At 35.1% G+C, this 24,110-nt stretch overlaps 5 protein-coding genes and 1 pseudogene across 7 annotated transcripts; 2 read left to right on the top strand and 4 right to left on the bottom strand.

Annotated features, from left to right (window-relative positions):
- Positions 1–743: 743 nt before the first annotated feature.
- LOC104785081 (protodermal factor 1) lies at positions 744–2,382 on the bottom strand. Its single transcript, XM_010510215.3, has 3 exons — positions 1,987–2,382; positions 1,355–1,889; positions 744–1,272 (listed from the first exon to the last, which is right to left on the bottom strand). The coding sequence occupies exons 1-3, from the start codon at positions 2,135–2,137 to the stop codon at positions 930–932; spliced, it is 1,029 nt and encodes a 342-aa protein (XP_010508517.2). The 5' UTR covers positions 2,138–2,382; the 3' UTR covers positions 744–929.
- Positions 2,383–7,073: 4,691 nt separating this feature from the next.
- On the top strand, positions 7,074–8,999 carry LOC104785080 (taxadiene 5-alpha-hydroxylase-like). The gene is made up of 3 exons (XM_010510214.3): positions 7,074–8,145; positions 8,229–8,416; positions 8,523–8,999. Exons 1-3 carry the CDS (start codon positions 7,173–7,175, stop codon positions 8,817–8,819), a joined length of 1,458 nt encoding a protein of 485 aa, XP_010508516.1. The 5' UTR covers positions 7,074–7,172; the 3' UTR covers positions 8,820–8,999.
- Positions 9,000–9,240: 241 nt separating this feature from the next.
- Positions 9,241–10,477, top strand: LOC104785079 (uncharacterized). Its single transcript, XM_010510213.3, has 2 exons — positions 9,241–10,104; positions 10,222–10,477. Exons 1-2 carry the CDS (start codon positions 9,478–9,480, stop codon positions 10,330–10,332), a joined length of 738 nt encoding a protein of 245 aa, XP_010508515.1. The 5' UTR covers positions 9,241–9,477; the 3' UTR covers positions 10,333–10,477.
- A 55-nt stretch (positions 10,478–10,532) lies between these two features.
- Positions 10,533–11,498, bottom strand: LOC104785077 (peroxisomal and mitochondrial division factor 2-like; annotated as a pseudogene). The gene is made up of 3 exons (XR_015558264.1): positions 11,471–11,498; positions 11,002–11,223; positions 10,533–10,881 (listed from the first exon to the last, which is right to left on the bottom strand). The product of XR_015558264.1 is annotated as a peroxisomal and mitochondrial division factor 2-like (transcript).
- A 1,167-nt stretch (positions 11,499–12,665) lies between these two features.
- On the bottom strand, positions 12,666–13,327 carry LOC147943211 (transcription factor PAR1). Its single transcript, XM_087451866.1, has one exon. It carries the CDS (start codon positions 13,236–13,238, stop codon positions 12,879–12,881), a length of 360 nt encoding a protein of 119 aa, XP_087307992.1. The 5' UTR covers positions 13,239–13,327; the 3' UTR covers positions 12,666–12,878.
- A 2,937-nt stretch (positions 13,328–16,264) lies between these two features.
- LOC104785075 (mitogen-activated protein kinase 20) lies at positions 16,265–20,750 on the bottom strand. Of its 2 annotated transcripts, XM_010510211.3 has the most exons (11): positions 20,177–20,696; positions 19,169–19,577; positions 18,841–18,968; positions 18,673–18,732; positions 18,436–18,585; positions 18,195–18,350; positions 17,832–18,043; positions 17,652–17,753; positions 17,285–17,427; positions 16,726–17,200; positions 16,265–16,610 (listed from the first exon to the last, which is right to left on the bottom strand). In XM_010510211.3, exons 1-10 carry the CDS (start codon positions 20,201–20,203, stop codon positions 16,764–16,766), a joined length of 1,824 nt encoding a protein of 607 aa, XP_010508513.1. In that variant the 5' UTR covers positions 20,204–20,696; the 3' UTR covers positions 16,265–16,610; positions 16,726–16,763. The 2 variants fall into 2 exon arrangements, with proteins under 2 accessions (XP_010508513.1, XP_010508512.1); XM_010510210.3 differs by lacking the exon at positions 16,265–16,610 and having other exon boundaries at positions 16,623–17,200; positions 20,177–20,750.
- Positions 20,751–24,110: the final 3,360 nt, after the last annotated feature.

Here is a 24,110-nt window from a genome sequence, read left to right as displayed (position 1 = left end):
GATGCATTGTATCAGTTTGAATACTTCTGTTGAAGGAGAGCTAACTTTTGATTCTCATAAGTAGTTGGCTAATTCAACCAGTCTGATTTGTTTAATACACTCAGAAAACGAACATGGGTAAAGATAAACTTGGATAGAGATACTAGTATTTCTCAAACTCCAAAGATGATGTGTTTCCAAAACCATGACAACCAACTTAATATCATTAATGCAATTCCAGACATTACTAGAGAGAGAGTCATTAAAGATATTTAGTCATTGGTGGGTAGAACTTGGGGTTTTAAACTTGAATGCATGGAGACCATCTTGCAATATTTACTCCACAGAGTTTATTACAGTAACACGACACCACACCACACTTCTGATATGTACTGCTTCCTTCTTTAATGCTAAATCTAAACATTTGCTCCTTCTCTCTCTTTCTCATGGACTTGTCGTTTTTGGAGTTTAATCCAGTTGTTTCCCGTTGGTGACACATCACTTAGGCCTGATTTTTCAAATGCTCATGAACAATTTAATGGAGCAGTTATGGCATTGTGTTGGTCTGCAGGCATGTTAATCTACATTTGGACTTTGACTTCTCTGTACCTTAGTCTATACATTAAATTATATATATGCTTGTCCTTTTGTTCCACTCTCTTTTACTATTTATGTTAAATGATCCTATTTATAGTTTCTTGTTCGGATTAAAGATATTGTCATCGTTTACTAGCATTTCATTTCTTTGAACGTTCTTGAACAGATTGAGAAACAGAGGAGCTACTAAATCTTATTTAAGATCAAGAAATATTTTGAAACAGCAACATTAAATATAAATATTACTAGAGTCTATAGGACACTTAAAACTCTACTGAGCACACACATGATAAGATAAATAATTAAGACTGCTTTTGATATGAACCAACAAACAAACTGAGACATGAAACTCTTCAGATTCTGGGCTGTAGACGACCTTCATTAGCAAGCTTGAAGGTATGGGCCTGCTTTGTGGCTGCCTTGTTAGAGGAAAGTCCTGCAACAAAGTGGTCTCTAACTTGAGAAGTTGTGAAAGGGAACCTAGTGTTGACCATGGAGTTTAACCAAGACGCTGTGCCTTCACGGTAGAGAGCACCAATGGAATCAGAGCGGGTGTTGGAAAGAGCCTGAAGAAGGTTCATGTGAGGATCAAACCCTGGAATGCTACTGGAGGTACTGACTGTACCAAAAGCTCCTCCAACAGTTCCCCACCAGCCAAGCAAGCCCCATATCAACGTAGGGTGGTTTCTCCAGTAACTACACATAACAAAATAAACAAAACTCATGAAGTGTGATACTTGATACCATCATCATAAGACAGAGAATGTTTGTCACTTACTCGCATGTTCCAGTGATTGGTGGGAATGGAGCAGGAACGAAAGGAGTTCCAGGAGTGCCTGGGTCAATAATGGGAGTTGGTGGGCTTCCTCCAATGATGGGTGTGCCAGGGTCAACAATGGGTGTTGGTGGAGTCACAACGACTGGAGTACTTGGGGGAGGAGATGAGTAATATCCACCAGAAGGAGGATTTGAAGGCGTTGGGTGGGAAGGTGTTGAAGGGTGTGAAGGCGTTGAAGGATGTGAAGGCGTGGAAGGATCGTGAGGTGGCGTCCCACAGTTACAAGGAGGGGTGTGTGATGGAGTGGAAGGAGTTGGAGTATGTGATGGAGGTGAAGGGTGAGATGGAGTTGGAGTATGTGATGGGGGTGAAGGGTGAGATGGTGTTGGAGTATGTGATGGAGGTGAAGGGTGAGATGGAGTTGAAGGAGTAGGGTCGTAAGGAGGACTTCCACAGTTAGAAGGAGGCGTGTATGATGGCGTCGAAGGAGTTGGAGTGTAGCTTCCACCGTGTGATGGAGGAGTTCCATGTGAGACTGCATGAGTTGAGTGAAAAGTAATGCTTAGTAAAGATTCTTATTACATTAAATGAATAAAAAAAAGTTACAAGGTGTTCTGTTTCTTTTGTCTTACCAGGGGGAGGAGTTCCTGCATTTGGGTCTGCAGGAGGAGAGTAGTATGTTTTCGCATCCTCGAACCTTATGGAAGCAACAGAAGCAAAGAGCTGCTGTGAGAGTAAAGCAGCAAAGAGAGCCCAAATGGTTAAACTCTTCATCCCTCTCATTTCTGAAACTCACTAATAGAGAGAACTTTTGCAAATGGTGTTGTGTGTTCCTTGGTTGTAGAATAAAAACCGGATACTAGGGTTTATAAATAGAGGGAATGAAGCACATACTAAAGGGTTTTTTGAAAAGTTTTGAAGTAAATACAAACAGGTGGAGGAGTGTGTGGTTAGTTGATATGTTGCAGGTGCATTTACACTATCCCATTTAATACCCCTGGTGATTGCAATAACACTTAGAATTCTGTAAAAATATATTTTTTCTTAGAAAAATGAAAGAGTAGTACTACTTAAATTAATCTTTCATGCAAAGGCGTGGACGCGTATGAGAAAGCTGTCTCCCATATGAAATGATTCATCTCTCAATCCGTATTACTATTCACGTTTCAATCAATGACTCAGTTCAGTAGGTTGCAGGACATGTTTGCATCCAAAATGCAAAGCTAGCTATGAGATCAAGTGGCCATCAAGACTCAAATCAAGAATCTAGGTAGACTAACGTAGACCCTTTTGTTTTGTGCTTGCTGCGCTAAGATAGCTAGCTAAGGAGATGATTAAATTAGTGGGTTACTTGACGTTAAAAGAGAAGTCAAGCTGCATTTATTACAATTAAGGTTCACTTCTCTCCCTCGACTTAATTGGTTTTTATGGAAAGCAAAACCAAAGATTGGATCAAAATCATTGGTAATAGACAGTGTGTTTTTTCAAGTTTTTAATTAATTAGCATAAATTTTGGGTTTACCTATGGCTATTTTTGATATGGTTTTCACTTAAATATATAGTAGTAGTTTGCATTCAAGTGACATTTAAGTTTTGAGTAACAATAAGAGAGTGGTAAATAATACATACAGCGATGCCACTTGTATAGCATGTGGAGATGCAGAGGTCGAAGAGGACCTACCAAAGTAAAATAAAAAATACTAAGATGAGATGAAACTTTTGATTAGAGATTTAAAGAGAGATAAATAAATGTAACATTGTCGGTAGGTTTTAGTGGGTCTGAAACCTGAACCAGCTCCAATGCTTCACAAAACAATGCACACTCTCTTTCACTTCTCTGGAGTTGCTCCTAGATCTGGCTTCTCTATTACTCGAATGTGAATATTTATTTCACCTTTAATCATTTGTAAATAATTTTTCCAGAGATGATATTGGCGGTAAAGTTTTTTTTTTTTGGAGTTGTGACGTTTTTTTAATAGATGGAACATTTTTTTTATTTGATTTATTTCTCTATTTTTTTTAACAAATAAACTAATAAAACTCTCTACTCAACCACTTTTTCACCATTCTAGTTTAAAAATCACCAAAGCATCTATAAATGTTTTAAATTCAGAATTAGTTGAATCTGCCAGCTATTCCGCTAAGCGCTAACCATATTGACATAAGCTGGTCCGAGTCAGTGTTTAGCCTTTAAGGATTCCGACACTATTGTAGCTCCCTACCGATTGGTTTGAGCCATAGGGGTTACAAACTTGCAATCAATTTTGTTAATACAATTTTTGATTACTGTCCTTTACTTATGTAGACACTAGACACCACGTGAATATTCATTCATACATCTCATGTTACGGTGTATAACATTATACTTGTAACAATTTTGAAGAGAAATAAATTTTCAATTTCCTATACCACATAAATCTTACCGGTTTTGAGAGTAATACAAGAGTGAAGATTCAAGACTTGACATTTGAAAGTTGTATGTTAGTTGGTCTATCAATTCAAATCCGTTGACACTTGGAGTCAAAGATGCCTTTGGCTAGTAAAATAGATGATTGCTTTCATTATTAGGACAAATACCGAATATTTTCATGTTTATCTTTTTCTTTGTGTCTTATTGTATTAGTCTTTAGAGACTTGTAATGCGTTTGTATGATGTATCAGTTGATAGGTGAAAGCAATAATACGAAATCGATTGTCTCGTTAATTACATGAATGTACGAATATATTGGGTACTTATCCACAATAAGGCAATAAAGTTTCAAAAATTTAATAGCGTTTACAATGGTGAAGTTGGTGCGAACAAAATAGCATCGTTTGGTCGATGTGATTAATGCGGTGATCAAATGTATCCGTATGTGCAACAGTAAGGAACATTTGATAGAAAGAATTAGGTGGTTTCCAGTAATGGCTAAAACGGTCCAAAATAAATTACTCCAAAACTAGGGTAACAAATATGGACCAAATTGTCTGTTTGTTTTAGCGTTCATGGCCATCCGACCAACCAAACGCACTTATAGTCCCGATCATTGAAAGAATCAAATGTCTTAAACTATGAATCAAATATAAAACTTAAACATGTCTCGACATAGAAAAATGTATGTGTGTGCCTATGTAAAATGCAAAAGTAATAATTATACTTTCGAGTATAACATTCGCAGTTATTAATAATGTATATATTATTGGTTTTCGCTAACCGATCATATATACAACAATACCGTTGATGATGATTGACGACCATCATACGTTTGTATAATTGTTGTTGTCAATGTCAACATCATCATCATCGTCATCATAATAAATTATTTATGTTTCAAGTTTCCAAGAGCGAAACTATTTTTTAAGATGCTCAATTGCTCATAGCTTAGCTGCACAAAAAAAAAAAAATGCTCATAACTTAATTTATTAAACTAATGTCTTTCTTATTTTGTCATTTCTATAAGAGGTTAATTTGTTATGCAAGTTAATTAACAAAACCGACGACGTAAAGTGGCATCGTTATATATGCGCTAATGCCGCGACAAGATTAAAAAACGCTCCAAAATTCGTTTGATATGATAAAACGTTTTTTTTTTATCATCGTTGAATTGACAAGGCCCGTTTCATAGTCAAATCTTACTACAGTAAAACCTCTATAAATTAATAAGGTCGGGACCATGAAATTTTATTAATTTATAGAGGTTTTAATTTATCGATAAATTAATAAAATATTATTTTATGAAGAGATTTTCTCATTTTTATTTTGAAAATTTTTTATTACAAAATAAGATAATTTTGTTATTATTCACATTTTTAAAGAATTTTCTTAATTTATAATTTTGGTTATCGTAATAGGATTAATGTTAATTGTATAATAAATTATCTAGGTAAAAATGAGAAATGTTCGAAGTTTAGAGTTTAGGAAAAATTGTTACGACTATTTTTCATGGTCATGATGAAGTCGCAGAAGATATTGCGGTACCTTTAAAACCAATTACTAAAGAAGCAATTATCGTATCTATGACTCTTCACAATTTATGGATGCGATTTGAGAATACAACAATGAGAAATGAGAGATGAGCTCCAACAAAAATGCAAATTCAAGAATAGACAAACAACAATAGAGTCATATTTCATTAGATTTTCTTAGATATATATATATATATTAGTATATATGATTATTAATTTATGATATTGATGGGACCATATTTTTACATAGGATTTCTAAAAAAATTATTATCTTATTATTTTATCGAAATGTGTTATTTTTTACACCGGCCCAACTCGGGACCGGAAAAATTTATTAATTTATAGCGAGTATTAATTTAAAGAGTATTAATTTATAGAAGTTATACTGTATACAGAGTAACGCGACTTAGTGGAGTCAAACTGCGGTAAAATCGGTAGCAGAAGTGATACTGTAACCACTTGACTAAAAGACACTTCCCATGATAAAACGTTTTTCCACAAGGAATCTATAAAAAGCGACTTCTTACCAAATTATTCGTTATACTTATTCGAAATTATCCGCTGTTGCGAGCAATATTAGAAAATTCACTCTTAGGTGCATGAACTATACCATAAAAAAAATGAACTGTCCAAATTTCAAGAATTAGTACTGTACACACAAATTATAAATTTTGAAATAATGTAACGTTTAAAGAGTGGTATATGTATAAAGATAAATGCCCAAAAGTATACACAAATTAAGGACTAAAGTATGCGATTGTTTGGACGTCTATCCACCGTAAGATTAGTTTAATGTATGTACACACACCAATCTCTCAGACGCAGTTTGCAACGTAACTTGGACATAATAACAGAGGCAGCCGGCCACAGCAGATCTTTAGGGATTCACATATAATTTTTTAATTTATTTTCAAAGCATAATATTACTCTAATGAAAATTTCATCAGCAAGTGTGTTTACATACAGTCATGTTATTATCACGAACAAAAAACAGAAAGATACAGATACAGTATTACGAAATTATTTAAGAGGCAGATTATGGGGATCAGATTCATATGTGATTCATTCATTTTACAAATCTTGGTTATTGCATATTCCAACTTCCAAGCACATGCTCTTGTCTCTCTCTATCTCCCTCTTTCTTTCCCAAAATCAACAATAGAAGAAGAAAAAATATAAGTACATAATTATTTTTCAATATTCGAAAGTCAACATATAAGTTATAAGCTTTTGTTGGTTCTTTTTTAGTCAGACATTTAGTGATTATGGAGATACAAGATATATATATAAATAAAATATAATTTTATGCTATGGTTTGATTTACTTTTAAAATTTTACTTTTTATTTTTATCTACCACCTCGTCGTTTCAACAGTATTCTCGTCTAAAGTTTTTGTAAGGATACGTATTTAAGAAGAAGATACCAAAGAGAAGATGTACATTAGAGAGAAATATGAAGCAAACCATTTCTATTCATTATTTATGTATTTCCGTATAAGGAAATAAGTGTTACAATCCATATTTTAGTTTAGTAATCGTAATACATGTGTATGCAGCTGCATAACATGTTTAGTATCACCGTCTTTTTAAAAATCATGTGTTTAGTACCACCGTCTGCTGCAAAACAATATATTAAGATATTGTAGTCTGAGCTCTAAAGGAACTGTATCTTGAAGATCAATCATGAGTCAGAACTCATAACGAACAAGAATGAATATTAAAAAACAAAGTAAGGAAATTAGAATAATCCCACTTGGTTTGACCTTAACATTCACAAAAAGAATCTCTTACTTATAAATACTCAGTTCATAATCCAATACTGTATTATGCAAAACTTGATTAATAACATTTGGTTTAAGTAAACAAACAAAAAAATGGTTTTAGAACCAAACTTCGTTCTCTCATGGGTCTTCTTATGCATAGCTGCAACAGTCTCCAGCACACTTTTCTTCTTCCGCAAGAAACATCACCCATTCCTATCAAAGAAGATTCAGAAGACGAAGAAGCTTCCTCCTGGAGAAATGGGGCTTCCATGGATTGGCGAAACAATGGAGTTCTACAAAGCTCAAAAAAGCAACAGAGTGTTTGAGGATTTCGTAAATCCAAGGATCATCAAACATGGGAACATGTTCAAGACAAAAATCATGGGATCACCAACAATAGTAGTCAATGGAGCTGAAGCTAATAGGCTGATATTGTCTAATGAGTTTAGCTTGGTGGTGAGCTCATGGCCTTCATCCTCTGTTCAGCTAATGGGCATGAACTGCATCATGGCTAAGCAAGGCGAGAAGCATCGTGTCCTAAGAGGGATTGTAGCTAATAGCCTTAGCTATAACGGGTTAGAGTCCATAGTACCTAAGCTCTGTGATACCGTTAAGTTTTATCTTGAAACTGAATGGCAAGGCAAGAAAGAGATTAGCCTCTACCGTTCTGCAAAAGCACTTACTTTCACTGTAGTCTTTGAGTGTTTGTATGGGATTAAAGTGGAGCTTGGGATGTTAGAGATCTTTGAGAGAGTTTTAGACGGAGTCTTCGCTATGCCGGTTGAGTTTCCTTGTTCTAAGTTTGCTAGAGCAAAGAAGGCAAGGCTAGAGATAGAGACATTTCTTGTTGGGAAGGTTAGGGAGAAGAGAAGAGAAATGGAAGAAGAAGCTGAGAAGCCAAACACAACAACGCTTTTCTCAAGGCTAATAGAAGAGTTGATCAAAGGCGTGATAACCGAAGAAGAGGTTGTAGATAGTATGGTTTTGTTAGTGTTTGCAGCTCATGACACAACCTCTTACGCCATGGCCATGACTTTTAAGATGTTAGCTCAGCACCCAACTTGCCGTGACACTCTCCTTCAAGGTAACAATCAAATGAATCTCAGAATATAGTTTTTTTCCCTATCAGCAAAGTCAACTCTAAATATCTCTCTTGATTCATCTCAGAACATGTTAGGATAAAAGCAAACAAAGGGGAAGGAGAACATCTTACAGTGGAAGATGTGAAAAAGATGAAGTATAGTTGGCAAGTTGTTCGTGAAACAATGAGATTATCTCCTCCAATCTTTGGCTCCTTTAGAAAAGCAGTTGCTGATATTGACTATGGAGGATTCACAATCCCCAAAGGCTGGAAGGTATAACACATCCATCTCCCCCTAGCTTCTTTAATTTCTAATCAACACTCTGTTTCTTTCAAGAAATACTAAAAAATTAAACCTCCGGATCTTTGGTTGAATGCAGATACTTTGGACAACTTATGGAACTCATTACAATCCTGAAATATTTGAAGATCCAATGAGTTTTGATCCAACAAGATTTGATAAGCCAATACAGGCGTATACATATCTTCCATTTGGAGGTGGACCAAGGCTTTGTGCAGGTCACCAACTAGCAAAAATCAGCATTCTCGTTTTCTTGCATTTCGTCATGACCAATTACGATTGGTCTTTAGTGTACCCAGATGAGACAATCAGCATGGACCCTCTGCCATTTCCAACACTTGGAATGCCAATCAAAATTTCTCCCAAGGAGTCATAGAATAGAGACATGAGTATGTATGTTGTAGCCTGCGTATGTACGCAATATTCAAACTCCACCACAATTTCTAGACTTGTATTGAATGAGACTGAATGCTCTCTTTTCATTTCAGTGTAACTACCACTAGTACTATGTGTATGTATATATGCTTTTCCTAAGTGAGAATCCTTCTTACAATAACGCACTGCATCACATCAAATAGCAAATAATGATGTACAGGCTTCAAACCTCTTCTCAACCAACGGTTCAACAAGATCATCTCTAAGTTCCACTACATATCTGATCCAATTTCTTGTACAAAGGAAATTTTGTTTCTAAAGTTGCTCAAGTCTTGTTTTCACATCGAACCAACCAGTCAAAAACAAAAAGTGTGAATGTTTCTTCCTTTATTCCATCAGCCATTCCTTTTAATCTCTCAACTACTCTTCAAAGTTTCCATCATAGGATTTGCTTTTTCTCTTCTTTATCTTCTTCGTTTGGTTTTAGTCTGTGTTTGGTATTGCAATCGTTGGTTGAACTATAACAATGCAACTAATACATGAAGCAACCTTCAAGATATATTGAGTCCGTGAACGGATTCCTTTTTTAATCGGCACAAGATCCATACTGTAGCAGCTCGAAGTAGACCAAAAGATAGAGGACACATACCAGAAGAGGAATGGAAAAGGTAGGTGAAGATGAGGGGAAGACCATTGAAGAAGCAAACAATTCAACTGAGGAGACGAGGAGTGATAAGGAAGCAGAGAAGATCAGAGGTACAACTGCTGATCAAGTTGATCCAGTAGATTCTACAGAAGAAGGCTTCACGGGTCCATCTAACTCGCACACTGTCGCCTCTATTGATCCTGATTTCAATGAATCTGATATGGAGGACGAAGAGAAGGTTCTCGCGTTTTTCAGACGTCATAGTGGTTTGATACCTGAGGTTGCCGAGCGAAACAACTTCCCATCGATGAACAACAAGTCTGAAAAGATGATACTTCAGTTCCAAGAAAACACTCCTACAGAAACAGAACAAACAAGTGTCGTGTTCCATAGTTTGAAAGATAGCAGTGAAATTTCCGATTTAGGTGCAGTGAATCTGAATTCACCGGAAATACTAGAAGGAATCAAGTCATCATCAGCTTCAGGTGAGGATACCGATGATGATTCATCCAGTAACTCAGACCTTGATTCCAGCCTTTCCAAGTATTATTTTGATGGGTCCTTACCGGTTTCAACTTATGTCGAAGAATCTGATACCCATCAAGATGAATCATCTCCTGTACCTAAAGATGAAAATCAGGTTTGCAACTCAAACTAAACAAGAAAATGACACATCTTTCTCCATAAGCACCACCAATTCAGTTGTAGCTCTACCCTTTCTCATTTGCTTATTAAGACACTATCTTGCATTTTTCAGATCCCTCTACTGCGCCCTAAGTACCCCATGCAGCAACCAACTTCGTGGAGGAATTGTTGTGGACTCCTTCAGCTTCTCCGGGCTGCCAATTCAGACACCAGAAAAAGTTGACCTAGAGAAAACCAAGGTTATAGTATTATAGTAAATAATCATAACCTGCAATGAATAGATCGTTGCAGAATATAAGGAACAGAGATATGACTCATTGTTCTAGTACTCATCACATCATCTAATAGCAAGTTGCTATTTTTCTTCATTTTCTTAAGTTTATAAGCAATGGCTAGAATGTGTGTAACGAAGCACTGTCAAGCAATCAACCAACAAGTGTCTCTTTGATATTCATTCAACAGAAATACAGCAAACTGATGACAAGCCCGTATGAAATATATACATAACCTAAAAGCCAAAGGATACATCATCACGTCAAACAAATAAAAACCAGAAACATCACAAACTCAACGAAAGCCAGGCAAAATCTTAGGGACCTATGACACTGAAACTGCAAAAAGTTATGGTCTTCAGCTAATCCTCTATTTGCATATAATCTAATCACATTCGCTTTGAATAACATATGAACATTGTCGCTGCCACCAAACCAGCAACTCCAACTGAACCAACCACTGTAATTCTCCTTCCAAGAAACTTTTTTCGGTCACCATTTACAAGTTACAACCTTTGTAGCTCTGACGCCATTACTAGGCTCCAAGATTCTCTCTTTCAATAAAGTTACCTTTTTTTCTTCTTCTTCAACAACTCATTCCTTCTTCATTGATTCACTCAAAGAGTCCTGTGTCTGCTTCTTCTCGAACTTACAATTCTCCCATATCCATCACAAATTTGCAGTTTAAAGTCAGAGACTTTCCTCTGCAATTCGTATATCTCTTCATCTTTATGATTACCTTTCTCTCTTATCTCTTCTTCTACTCTAAAGTTTCTCACTCTTCTCCTCCAGTACCTTCACTTCCAAAACCCCAATTCTCCCTCCCAAATCCCTAACTCTCCCTTCTCAATCTCACGCTCTCGCTTTCCACAAAGTCTCCACTTCCTTCTCATAACTCTCAAAGCTCTCACCTTTATCCGTTAACCCTTTCTTCAACTCTACCGCCGTCTCATCTCCACCTCTCAACGCAGTAATAAGATCTTCTTGAATCCTTATTACTGTACCTCGCTATCAAGCTCCACTGCTCTCGTCGATATACCGTAGATTCTAAAACCTTCTAATCTCTCATCAAACTGCTCGGCATCTCACTTTCAAGCTCTTCGAACCTCTGCTTCATTATCCACAGTACGAGATTTTTAATTTTTCCAGGAGAAATCGAATTTTTTAGGGTTTTTTACCTTTTTAGCTTTAGTGGAGAAATCGGACGGTTGATGATGAATGATTTGACGATCGATCGGAGGGTAGTTGACAAATATTGCCGCGCACGTTGTTAAAGAGAGACTTCACTATACCAAATTTAAGGGTCAGGCCCAGTTACATTAAGCCCAAGTAGAAACATAACTAAAAGCAAAACGTTTTGAGTCGTGTAGTTGTTGTAGCTGTAGCTAAAACTAGCCATGCAGGAAATCAGGATTTGGTGATTAGTTTATATAACTTATAAACCTAATTATCTATAATGTAACACTAATAATTTAAGTAAGTCTTAGGAGTTTGAAGTAAAATACGTATCTATTTAGTTATAGCAACGTCATGTCTTCATCTAATACAGAACTTATACGATTTGTGACTCACTTTATCAATGATTTTCATTTTTATGGAAATCTTGTGAGCTTTTTCCAAATTAGTGATTTTTTTTGTTGGTTATGTTTTGTATATATATTCGATAATTCAAGAATTTTTTGTAATGTAATTTGAATAAATAAGGTTATATAGTAACAAATTAATATTTTCTGGCTATGTGTGGATTAAAGAGGTCGAAAGTGTTCTGCTCAATGTAATGGTATTGTAAAGTCAGAGGAATACGTACTAATGAATCCTATAACTATCCAACTGTGCTTTTTTTTTTAAAAAACGCTTTAACTTATAAAAATTGTGGCTATATGGTAGCTAGCTCTCTAGCTAGTACTTTTACACGACTAAAAAGATTGTCTTGTATGTACAAGGAATAACGTACACATGAACTCTCTATCGTTAGACTGGACCACGGGGGGAACTCAAATCCTCCAGTATGTTCATCATCATAAGCTTAAATAAGTATCTACCGACTTTGGAAATCTTTGTTATAAAGCATGTGGAATGAGCTCATCCAAAATTAAAAAAAAATGGGCCACGCGTTATATTAACTAAACTTTCTCAATATCATTAATGCCAAATCTCAAAATGCAAGTGCTACCTCGTGATCCAATTTAATATCTATATGGCCTCCACAACTACATAAGTTATGTAACTACACTGATCGATCCCTACATTAATGGTAATTTTCGTTAGGGGAACACTTCTCATAAATACGAAACGGCTTAAAATTAACCAGAACTTAATAATATAGTCCTCGTATATCAAATCAAAGCTAATAAAAAAAAAAAAAAAGACCATGTTAATTAAAAATAAAATAAAAGATCAAAGTGGTTTTTTCTCTTTTTTTTTTTTTTTTTTTTTTTTGGGGTGAATCAAAGAAAAGAACTAAAGAAGAACAATCTTGTGATGTGGTCGGTCATCTTCAACCTCCGAACTTCATGTCTTCTTGATCTAAACGTTGGAGAAACGAAGTGAGAACTTTAATAGTTTTGATCTGACATTGTAGAGACATAATGTAACCAGCTGTCTCTTCGAAGAGCGCGTCAACACCAAGCGCTGTTCCTCCGGGGATAATCCTCTGCAAAGCCTCAATCTTCTCCTTTACCTCGTCTTCTTCTTCTTCTTCTTCTTCTTGGTAATCTTCACGTACGCTTGCTTTAGTCTCTGACAATCTCCGTTTAGTTCTGCGCTCGAAACCAGCGGCGCGTGATTTCACGGCGGATGAGCAAGACGGTGACAGAGAGCGTCTGGTCGTGTCGGGAGTGGCTAGAGTTTCTTCCATTGAAGGAGAGAGAGAGGAATGATGAGAGTTAGTTTTGAGAGAATAATGAAAGAAGTTAGGAATGTGGAAGTGTGTAAGTGTGTGTTGTATATATATTATTTGAGTGATGATGAATGATGATAATAGACAAAATGGCGTATGGTTAAAATTTTAGTCGGTTTAACCTGATTTTACTTTGGTTTGGTTTGTTATGCTTTTTATGTTACATGTTTTTGGAAAGGTTCGGTTATGAAGGAATTTTGTGGTTTGATTTGTCTAAAAATAACGATGTAAAATTGTGAAAATTTGTCTATTTTAAGAAATTGAAAAATTTGGTTTAATGGGCGGTATTGGCAATCAAAGCTGGGTCCAGTTGTACGTTAATTTTTATTTTTATTATCCTCGTGTTTCGGATTTTGGAGATTTTTTTTTTTTTTTCATTTTAAATTTTGCTTTTTACTTGGGGTTCCACTTCCAGAGATTTGGATCTTGAAGAAGAGACATGATAGTTCACGCGCCATGTCGACTGGTTTGAGACTTTAGTGGACACCTCACTCACTTAAGTGGATCATGCTCACATGTAGATTGGATTATTTTCTGTTTGATCAATGAGATTTTTTTATATAGTATTCCTATTTTGTTTTACTAATAGCTAGCTAGAGGTTTGATCTATTAATTATACATCAATGATTCAATATTTGTATTTATGTCATATGTGTTGTTAAGAGAAGGTGTTGTTATTCTCAAAACTTTTTGCTGAAGTTTCATTCCGTGTAGGCTGAGCCATGAAGATATGAAGACACATGAAAACGAAGCAAAGAATTCATATGATATATCATAAAACTAAATGACGACAAAAGAAAGAAAACTTAGAAAAAGCTATGCGTTGTTAACAGTGATATACTTTCTACTACATTCAAGATTTTAAGTTAGCATACGTGAGAAAGAAGAGAAAAAAGGAACTTAAGTTGCACAAAATCAATTGGACGACGACGTACAAATGCTAGTTATGCAGTTATGGTTATAGGCCATTCGGGTGGTGCGTAGGATTGTAGTAGTGGTACTGGTACAGTAAGTAAGTAGAAGCTAGTAAATAACGTAGTACGGACGAAACAAAAATTAGAGCACGACGCGCGTGGAGATAAGAAGAAGAAGGGGAGAAAGGATCCAGCAAGTAGGACAGGTGCATGGGAACAAGGGAGAGAGAAATGGGATCCACACAACCAAAGAAAAGAAGGAGAAAAGAAAGAGAAGGAGAGAGCACATGTGCGCTCACATGAATATCTCCATCTTCGAAGCCCCATTCCCATGTGCCTCATCTTCCTCTCTTCTAGTCTCCTTAATAACACATTACAGACTGTAAGTAATATAGTAGATATGGGATGAGATCGAGATCAGATAGATATATACTCTTTAATTAAGAGATAGATAGATAGTGAACTAGTTCCTAGTTCCTAGTTCGTACAATTTGAGTAGAGGATCTAATCCTACTAAACGAAGGGATCACATCCACATGATATCTATCGGGCATGGTGGCCACGTGGCACTCTTTTTGGGTCCCCACCTCACTACTAAGCTCCTAAATCTGTCCTTCCCATCTTTTTTTATTTGTTTTTGTCAACTCTTCTTTCTTTTTCTTTTTATGTAATAAAATGACCCCAATCTCCCATAATTCTAACCATGAAGAAACAACACAATCTCAATATATTTATCTATAATATTTGTTTTGCTGTTAGAACGGCCAAAAAAAACAACAAGATTTCCAAGGAAGTTCATGTTTTTTTTTTTTTTTTTGTCAAACGGAAGTTCATGTTATTGGATGCGAATATAGTGTTATGTTTCTAGAGATGTCATGTATATGATTTACATCTTATATACATCAAACCGTTATAATAATAAATGTTGCTCAGTGCTGATTCCGGCTTTTAAAGTAGTATTAATACCCCTATGATGCTTTAAATTTTTATTGTGAAACAAAAGTTATACTAAAAGAAAACTGATAACATCTTAATTTTTCTATAAACAACACTAAAACAAATTTCTGATTTTCTTCTAGGGTTTTAGTAGTAGTAGTAATAGTAGTAGTAGTAGTAGTATGATGGTTATTAGATGCAAGACAAAAGAAATAAAAGAGGATGAGGAGGAGGGAGGGTAGAGAACTAAAGATGATGAATGATAGTATATGTTTCCAAGGAGGGGACGAAGAGAAGAGGTGTTTGGTTGGTTTCTCGGGATTGAGATTTACAAAAATCGGGTGTCTTTCTCATTTCACCATCTACCAAACTGACACTCACCCCAATTCTAGTATCCATTTATTTATGTATTTGCATTTACATTAAATTTGTTACAAAAATATAACACACTGAAAATTCAATTTCTTAGCTTTTAGCCCAGCTTTCGCATTCGTCTTGGAATAATCAATTCCAATGTCCTTTTGTATCTTCTTCTTCCTTCTTTTTCTTTTTTTCCTTCCAAAAAGTAACTAACTTTACTTTCATAATGAGAACTAAATATTCATAATCTAGGAAGGGATTAAGACAAGACAAAGATATGTGTTTTTTTTTAAGAGTTGAGAAAGGGAGAAGAAATGATGATTTGGTAATGGTTTAGTTACACAATCAAAGGACAGTTGTTAAGAAATTCTCATTCTCTTTTTTTCTCTAATAAGGATGGGCTAAACAGGTGGGCACACCATGATGGGTGATCTCTGGGACAATGCTTACAGTGTTTTTGGGTCCACCTCAAACGTTTTTTGTCTCCTTTCTTGGCCTCATTTAGTTTGCACTTATACTTGTCTTATTTTAATTCTAGTAGATGTAGATGTAAGTTTTTTTACTTCTCTCTTTTGATGTGATTTATAACCAGAAAGAAGAAAAAATAAAAAAGTGTAAATCTCTCAGAGATCGAAATTTTATATTATGTTGATCCACAAAGTTTTTAAAAACGACTCAAAACAAGGTTATATTTTATGGCTAGGCAATTTCATTAAATATGACTCAATTTTACTAAGCCAACAAATAAAAAGAGTGTTACTGTAGTGCTCTGGATTTTAAGAAGTGTGGTATAAGATGGAACATGTTTAAGATGAAAAATAGGCGAATTCATCTGTTTACACAAAAAACATATACACAAATCGTTTGGTTAAAAAGTTTTGATCAAGTGACGATACAGCTTTCTTTTTCTACTGACATTGGAAGAACAAAGTGGCGCCTGTGAATGTGATATGGGTTCCCACCACCACATGCGTTCGGATTTGCCATGAAAACCATCATCATCATCATGCGCATCCACCCTGATCCATCCTCTCTAGCCAGCGGTTCTTTTAAACGTGAAAAGCTCAGAACCTTTCTTGTCCATTTTATATGCCAGACTATTTAACATCCGTTTATAATTCTGTCGCATATAGAAGGAAAAAAAATAATGGATTAACATTAATATATAAAAAACATTTGATCTCATATGGTTTTGTATCAGAGAATTTTCTTTTATGATAGACGTTGAAACATACGATGTTTCGTGTGATCAAAGCTCCCGCTTAGGTGGGGACTAGTACATCTTCGACATACCATACCGAACTGCTCCAACTTTCCGGTGAGCAGAACCACCAGGCGCAGCAGCTGCAGCCGCTGCTGCAACTCCTATTCCGGCGGTTGCCTGTAACAGATTTGTATCGATTATAATCCGGTCGCTGATGTTTTCTGCTTTGTTCATTCCCGTTCGAGCCATGATAAACGGGTTGTTATCTATGTTGATGGCTACATCTGGTGCGTATCTATTATACTGAGGTATATGTCTTGCCTGCTTCTCAGACTCCATAGTTGCTCTTCTCTCTTGCTGCTTTCCCATGGAGACTGTTGCAGCAGACTGTTGTGCAAAGGGGGGATTGGTGCTCCGGATGAATGATCTTGGGTCATAAGCATCTCTGCTGATTCTCCCATTGTCGAAAGGTGCGACAGGGCCCATGAATGTGTTTGGTTTGGCGGCTGCGTATATAGAGATGTTTTACGGTTTATAGAGTTTGGTTTGGAAACATTTCTGTTGGATTCAGGATGAGTGATTAAAAGTACCTGAGAGGTTTCTTTGAGGTGCTTGTAATGTTGCATGATTAAGAGGAATGTTTTGAGTAGTTTCAGGGTTCAATGTGTTTGTGTTATTCACAAGTTTTGGTTGTCCTCCTCTCGCTACTGTGGTTGAGTGTATGACCGTTGATCTGAAATCATACAAACACAGAGTCAGTAAGGACATATTCTTTCTTTCGGAAACAATACTAACTAAAGAAGCCTATATAACGAAGTTGACATGATCCTCATAAAAACTAGTGTTCAACACAAGAATGAGATAGTCATGGTTTCACGATTTCATCTTTTTTATCCTTTTCATGTCAAATGATATTTATATACAACTAGCATAACAAGTCAGGAACAGAGGATTTACCGGGGAAGAGAGGCATGTTTCCTTTCTAGAGGCGCCACAGGGCCTGATTTACCACTGTTTTCTTCAAGATGCGCAAATTGTCTTCTAAATTGATCAACAGCACTGCATAATATACATCAATGTCAGCGATAGGGTGTAACATAATGCTTGTTAAAGAAGATAATCAACAAATATTACAACCTTGGGTAGAGGAAACTGGCTTTATCAGCACCGTTCATGTGATCTTTAAGCAGCTGAGGATGGTATTCAAGTATCTCCCTAGAAATTAACTCTCTGATATCGTCTTTAGTGACCTTTCTTCTCTCAAACTCAAATTCCATCTTTGTGATGGGCTGACATGAAGGCTCCCTTTCCACTTTTGCTAATCCCTTGAAATATGGGTCAGCAAGTGCCTGATGCAAGTATAAGGACAAGAGAAGTTTAGCGGGTTACTCCAATAGACCACATATATGCATGATACACTCTTCTTAAAAAGACAAAAAAAATGGGAAGCAGATACTTGTAGATTTGACATGATTATGTAATACAGAAGTTGAAAAGCACCTCTTCAGCAGTTGGCCGGTCTTTTGGATCAAAAGCAAGAAGCTTCTCCAACAACTTCAGAGACAAAGGATCCGCATTTGGAAATTTCTGAGCAAACGGAATGGGTGGCTTTTTCCGCATGCTTGTTAAGTATCTCCTTGCCTTTTCGTTCCTTACCTGCATAATATCATAAAAGCAAGGTATTCATCATTTGTCCTTGCATAAGAAACTTAAAGCACTCTGTTTACAAGAAGATCAATACCCGCGAGATGGTGTCCAGGGAAGGTGTCCCTAGCAGATCAGTCATTAGATCCAGCTGGTGTACCACATTCTTCCCAGGGAAAAGTGGTTTTCCCATCAATACCTCCGCAAAAATGCAGCCTATACTCCAGATGTCAATTGCGGGTGTATACTACAAAGCCAAATCCATAAAAATTTATCTCCAAGTAATACACCATATAAAAGATGATGTTATTTAGAGAACAGATGACACACACACCTTAGAGTAAAAAGATCCACAAAGCTCTGGCGCTCTATACCATCTTGTAGCAACATAGTCCTGTAAATTTGATAGAAAATAAGGTTGAAGAATATCAGGTCCTGCAATGTATTGCTTCATATTTAGAACAATTTCAGTTGAAGAGCAGAAACATCTTTTGCAACTTACTGTCCAAAAGATTGTTGTGGGAGTATCATTGAATGCAACCCTTGCCAGTCCAAAATCACAAATCTTTAGTTTACAGTTTGCATTTGCCAATATGTTCTTTGGTTTCAGGTCTCGGTGGTAGACATTAGCTGCAAAAAACCAAAGTACATAAGATATCAAAAAACAATAGACAAAAGTCTCCAGCAGAGTTAAAGTTCAGATATATTGACAGGACAAAATTTTAAAAGGCAAACATTAGGAAACCGCATAAATCCAATTCGTATAAAACAGTAGTGTAGGAAGTAAAAAAAGACAAATCTGACAATACACTACAAAAAAAATGGACTACCTGTGTGAATGTACTTGAGTGCACGCAATAACTGATAGAGGAAAAACTGGTAATGCTCTCTAGTCAAATCATCATTGGCTTTGATAACTTGATGAAGATCAGATTCCATGAGCTCAAAAACAACATAAATATCTTTGAATTCTCTTCGGGAAGGAGGAAGCATAATGTGCTTAATCTCAACGATATCTGGATGCCTTAGGAGCCTAAGCAGTTTGATCTCACGTAGAATCCTAGCAGCATCAGATATATGCTCAAAAATATCATGAATCTTCTTGATAGCCACTTTCTCACCGGTAAGGGTGTCAATGGCAGAGCAAACAACTCCATAACTTCCTTTACCAATAACTTCTTGAATTTTAAATCTGTTGGCATCGCCATAGTCAGAGAAGAACTCCATCTCCAGATTATTCTGTTACAAAAATAGCAATCTCAAGTCAATTGAGCCACAAACAATACATCAAAAACATTAAGTTGATGAAGAGCATAGTGATGAAAAGGAACGAACAAGTAAAAAGTGAAACAAAAAGATTCAGACAATAACAGGTCAAACATGATTAGGAACACAACAGATAACAGAATGAAGAAATTGTGGTTAAAGAAGAAGACTAGTGCCTTTAGGTTATAAGAGATTGAAAGGTTCTGAGTTCAAAACAAGTTTTTTTTCGTTGTTGTTGTTGTTGTTCAAAGGCCAAAAGAAAAAAAAAAAAGAAGGGATAAATGTTGCTGAAGAAGGGCTGTATAGACAACAGATCATAATGTGCCGTTTTTGTTATTGTATAGACAACAGATCATCATGTCATTATGCGTTGTTAGATTGACACTTGTAACGTTTCTTCATCTCAGCTCATATAACAGAAAATCAGAATTTGCCTCCAAAAACGGCAAAAAGATTAAAACTTACAAAACACAAAAACAAGATTAACCGAAAACACACATAAACAAATATCTCACGGACACAAATATTTAGTATTGGATTCAAATAATTGCAAAAAAAAAAAAAAACCTCACCTTTTTACGATGATCTTGCTGCATCATGACTCAATTGAAACACAGACACACACAATTGAAAAAAAACCCGGAATTTAAAAACCCTAGATTCGATCTGGAATTGATTGAATCAGATCAGCCGCATTGGCCCCATCGACCACTGGACCACGAAATCGCAAAGCTAGAATCAGACCTGGTTCTGCTCCTCCGGCAATCCTCCACCGACAGAGACAGAATCGCAGGCGAATTTCTCATTCACCTCTCAATTTCACCCCCACCACGGAAAACAGAGAAAACACAAACCGAGGAATCAACAACCAAACAAAGAGAGCAGGAGGAGGCAGCTATTAAGATGAATGGAGGAATTGATGAAAGCAGAGTGCGAACAGCAAGAGCATTTGCTTTAATCGCACGTTTTCGTCGGCGCGAGATCTGATCACCGACACACAAGGGATAGAGAGAGAGAGAGAGAGAAGGAGGAGGAAGAGTGAAAAAAATCAAAGGAGAGAGATAAGGAAGGAATCTATCTCTAGAAGATGATAGCTGGTGGATTCATTCCCATTATATATAGGCAGTTTAAACGTCGCCGTTTGGTGAGCCATCCAAAAAGCAAAACCCATTAGTATAATAGTAATACTTAGGAGTTAGCAAATAATTTATTTATGGGTTATCAAGTGTTACATTATACTAGTATAGATGATTTAATTATCACATTATTGATCAGATCATTATTACTATATATGTATGATCTAGTTTATTCCATCTTTATTGTCATTGCATTCTTTCATGTCTTCTTTATCCTTTAACATAAAATTATGATGTACTTTACTTAACATCATCTTCATTATTTTCTAAAGATTTTTTTACCTTATTTGTGTATTGAGTTTCTACTAATTCCATTTATCATTTTCAATTTTTCATTAATATTGAAACTCAATACACAAATAAGGTAAAAAATCTTTAGAAAATAATGAAGATGATGAAATTGGATAAGTACAAAATTTTGGTATATCTAAAAAAAATGTTAAACGTATAGTATTTGATTAAAAAAATACAGTATTTGATAAAAAAAAAAAAATTGATCTCTTTAAAAGTATCTAATATCTATAGACTATGGTTAACAAAAATGATTTGTGCCCAATTATCTCTAACCACCTCCACCTAATTAATGCTACTAATCAAAAACATAACAAATATATACCATAAATTAGTTCATGGTGGTGTCCTTCATAATTTAAGTATATTAGTTTTTTTTTTTAACATCTAAGTATATTAGTTTTAGTGGACATCTTTAATCATATTGTGGACCAAATTATATATGCACTTCTCACCGAATTCTTAAAATCTTAACAAAAAAAAATTCAAAAACGGTAGGGAAAAAAGCCAAAAAAATATCTCATTTATTTTTTATTTGGATGTTAAATACCTGGTCTTTTTAGGTTGGAAAAAATACCTCATCTAAATTATCTTTAGTTAATATTTAAATTATTGCTAAATTCAAAGCCACGCTTAACGGTCTTTTAACGTGCGTCACAGATCACTTAACCGTTGTTAAAATATAATCACGCATGTTTCTATAGATATATACAGTACATTAAACAGCTTAAAGTGAGATATTGCTATAGTGTAGTGGTTAAAAGTGAGTCGACTTTGTCTCTTGACTGTAGTTCAAGTTCTATCACAAACCTCAGTTTTTTAAAAATGTATTTTCTCTTTATTTTTTTTGAAGGTGTTGGTTAAAAAAGTATTTTCTCTTTATTTCGGTAAAGTTCATAGAATACAAATTACCACTGGACCACGTTAACTTATTCAATACATCGTTTCCGAGTATTATATATATATCGATACAAACACGCATGATTATATTTTAACGGCTGTTAAGTGATCTGTGACGTACGTTAAGGGACGGTTGAGAGTGGATTTGTGTTCTGTTATATATCGATACAACCATGCGTGGAAGCACAAAAAAGGCTTTAAATTTAGGGATACAAAAAATGTAACATTAAAAAGCACAAAAAAGCACAAAAAAGCACATTAAAAATATAGAATAACATCCCAAATTTTTTTATAAAATGACACATTGTTAAACAAAGGAAGTATTAATTAACTATCTCTATTATTCTTTTTCCAGATTATTATGGAAAAATATATAGTTTACAAGAATACGAGACTCTTCAATCTGTTATGGATCATAGTATCCGCAAATATTCTTCGTGGTGCTCAATTTTTTTCAGTTTTATTTTTTTTGTTATATCAAAACTCATTATATTACTATTTATTATATTTTTTTAATTTAATATTACTATTTTAACCAAACTCTTTACAAAAATATAAAGTTTACCATAATCAACTGTATTATAGCAAAATAAAAATATAACATATTCTAATTTGTTATAAATTTTATATATTCATAAATATTTCCGCGCTGTAGCGCGGATCCGATCCTACGTTAGTTTATTTAAAGATTCAAAACTGGAATAAAACTCAATAAATGACAAAAGGTAAAAATATATATTCCCTTCTTCAGCCTAAACACACAAAAAGTATTTTATTTTAAAGTTTCAGTCCACGAAGTGTCTAATTCTATAAATATCCATTAAACATATGCCCACAAGTTTTTTCATCGAAAAAGAAAAAAACCCAATAAATGGGCCATACCATTTTTCCCAAAGAAAACACTGATTATCACGCAGGGTCTTTTTCGCTCTGCGGACATTTGACGCCACGTCACCTGTGGTGACGCACCACCTCTGTCTAACTCGAGTTGTGTACTTTACAAGAGAATCGAGTTGTACTTTACAAGAGAAGAAGAGAGACTTGTCGTCAAATTGTGATAAAACCCAAGCTAATCATTCATTTTGTCCTCTTCTTTTGCGCCTTCTGTTGATTAAAAATATAAAGTCAAACCAGCTCAAAACGAGTGTTTTTTTTTTTTTTTTAAACTAAATCCATTTTTGTTATGGTCATAATAGAAAGAGTGATTCCTTTTCATTAGCTAGTAACCTGACGATGATTGAGCGAATTATTATGCAACTAATATTGTAGTTTAATTTATACAACGACCAATCAGATCCGTTGTTACGTAAGCACACATCATATATATAATTATCGTTATTTTAAGTTTTAAGTTTATTTTGTAGATCAAATCTTAGTATTTAGTTAAGTGAACATGATTAATTACAACGTGGACCAAATTTAGTTTAAGAATTGCAAAAAAAAAAAGAACCTCTAGTTTATCTCTTACGTGGATCAAATCATCAAATGTAGTTTGTGATTTTACGTATAGCGGAAGATAACAATATTTCTGACAAAATAAATGAAAATATTTGCAAAATAAAAAAGTAACATTATTGCAGATCATGAAGCTAGACATCAAGCAATACAAATAGATCGATATAAAATCTGCCCTTAATACTCTCAATATTAAATAGACTTCTCCAACCTAGTCACCTATATATACATTATTGGATTTTGAAAATAAATTATATATATACATCATTGGATTTTGATGGGTAGCTAGATCAGTAAGGTGATGTATATTAGTAAATACTATACTTAATTAAGAGGTACATACATATAAGTATATCATTCTTAACAATGTGATATTTGTAAATTTGAGGATCCTAATTAGATATTAATGTATTTTGGTGGCTAATGAAGTGCTAATTTTCTACTGTGTCCCATATAATTAAAAGCTCCCTAGTCCATAGTCCCCATTTAAATGGCCAGAAAATAATTAGTGAGTAGAGAGAGAGAGAGACGCGTTTCTTTCTATTTTCGAATATGCCAAGACAGTTTCAGTTTGTCGTCTTTCGTATATTTATGATATGAATGTCACGAATTTCAAAAACCATTCTTTATTTTGTACATAATGCGATCCCACACTGTTTCAGGTCTTCTTCGCATGGATTTCTTGTTTCGTCAACTCAGGAAAAAAGAAAAAAAAAAAAAACTC

The sequence above is a fragment of the Camelina sativa genome, chromosome 5 (assembly GCF_030686135.1).
Source record: "Camelina sativa cultivar CO46 ecotype springtype chromosome 5, ASM3068613v1".
In the NCBI taxonomy this organism is placed as follows: domain Eukaryota; kingdom Viridiplantae; phylum Streptophyta; class Magnoliopsida; order Brassicales; family Brassicaceae; genus Camelina; species Camelina sativa.
Note: the sequence above shows the minus strand (reverse complement) of the source record. Positions and strands in the feature narration are given on the sequence as shown.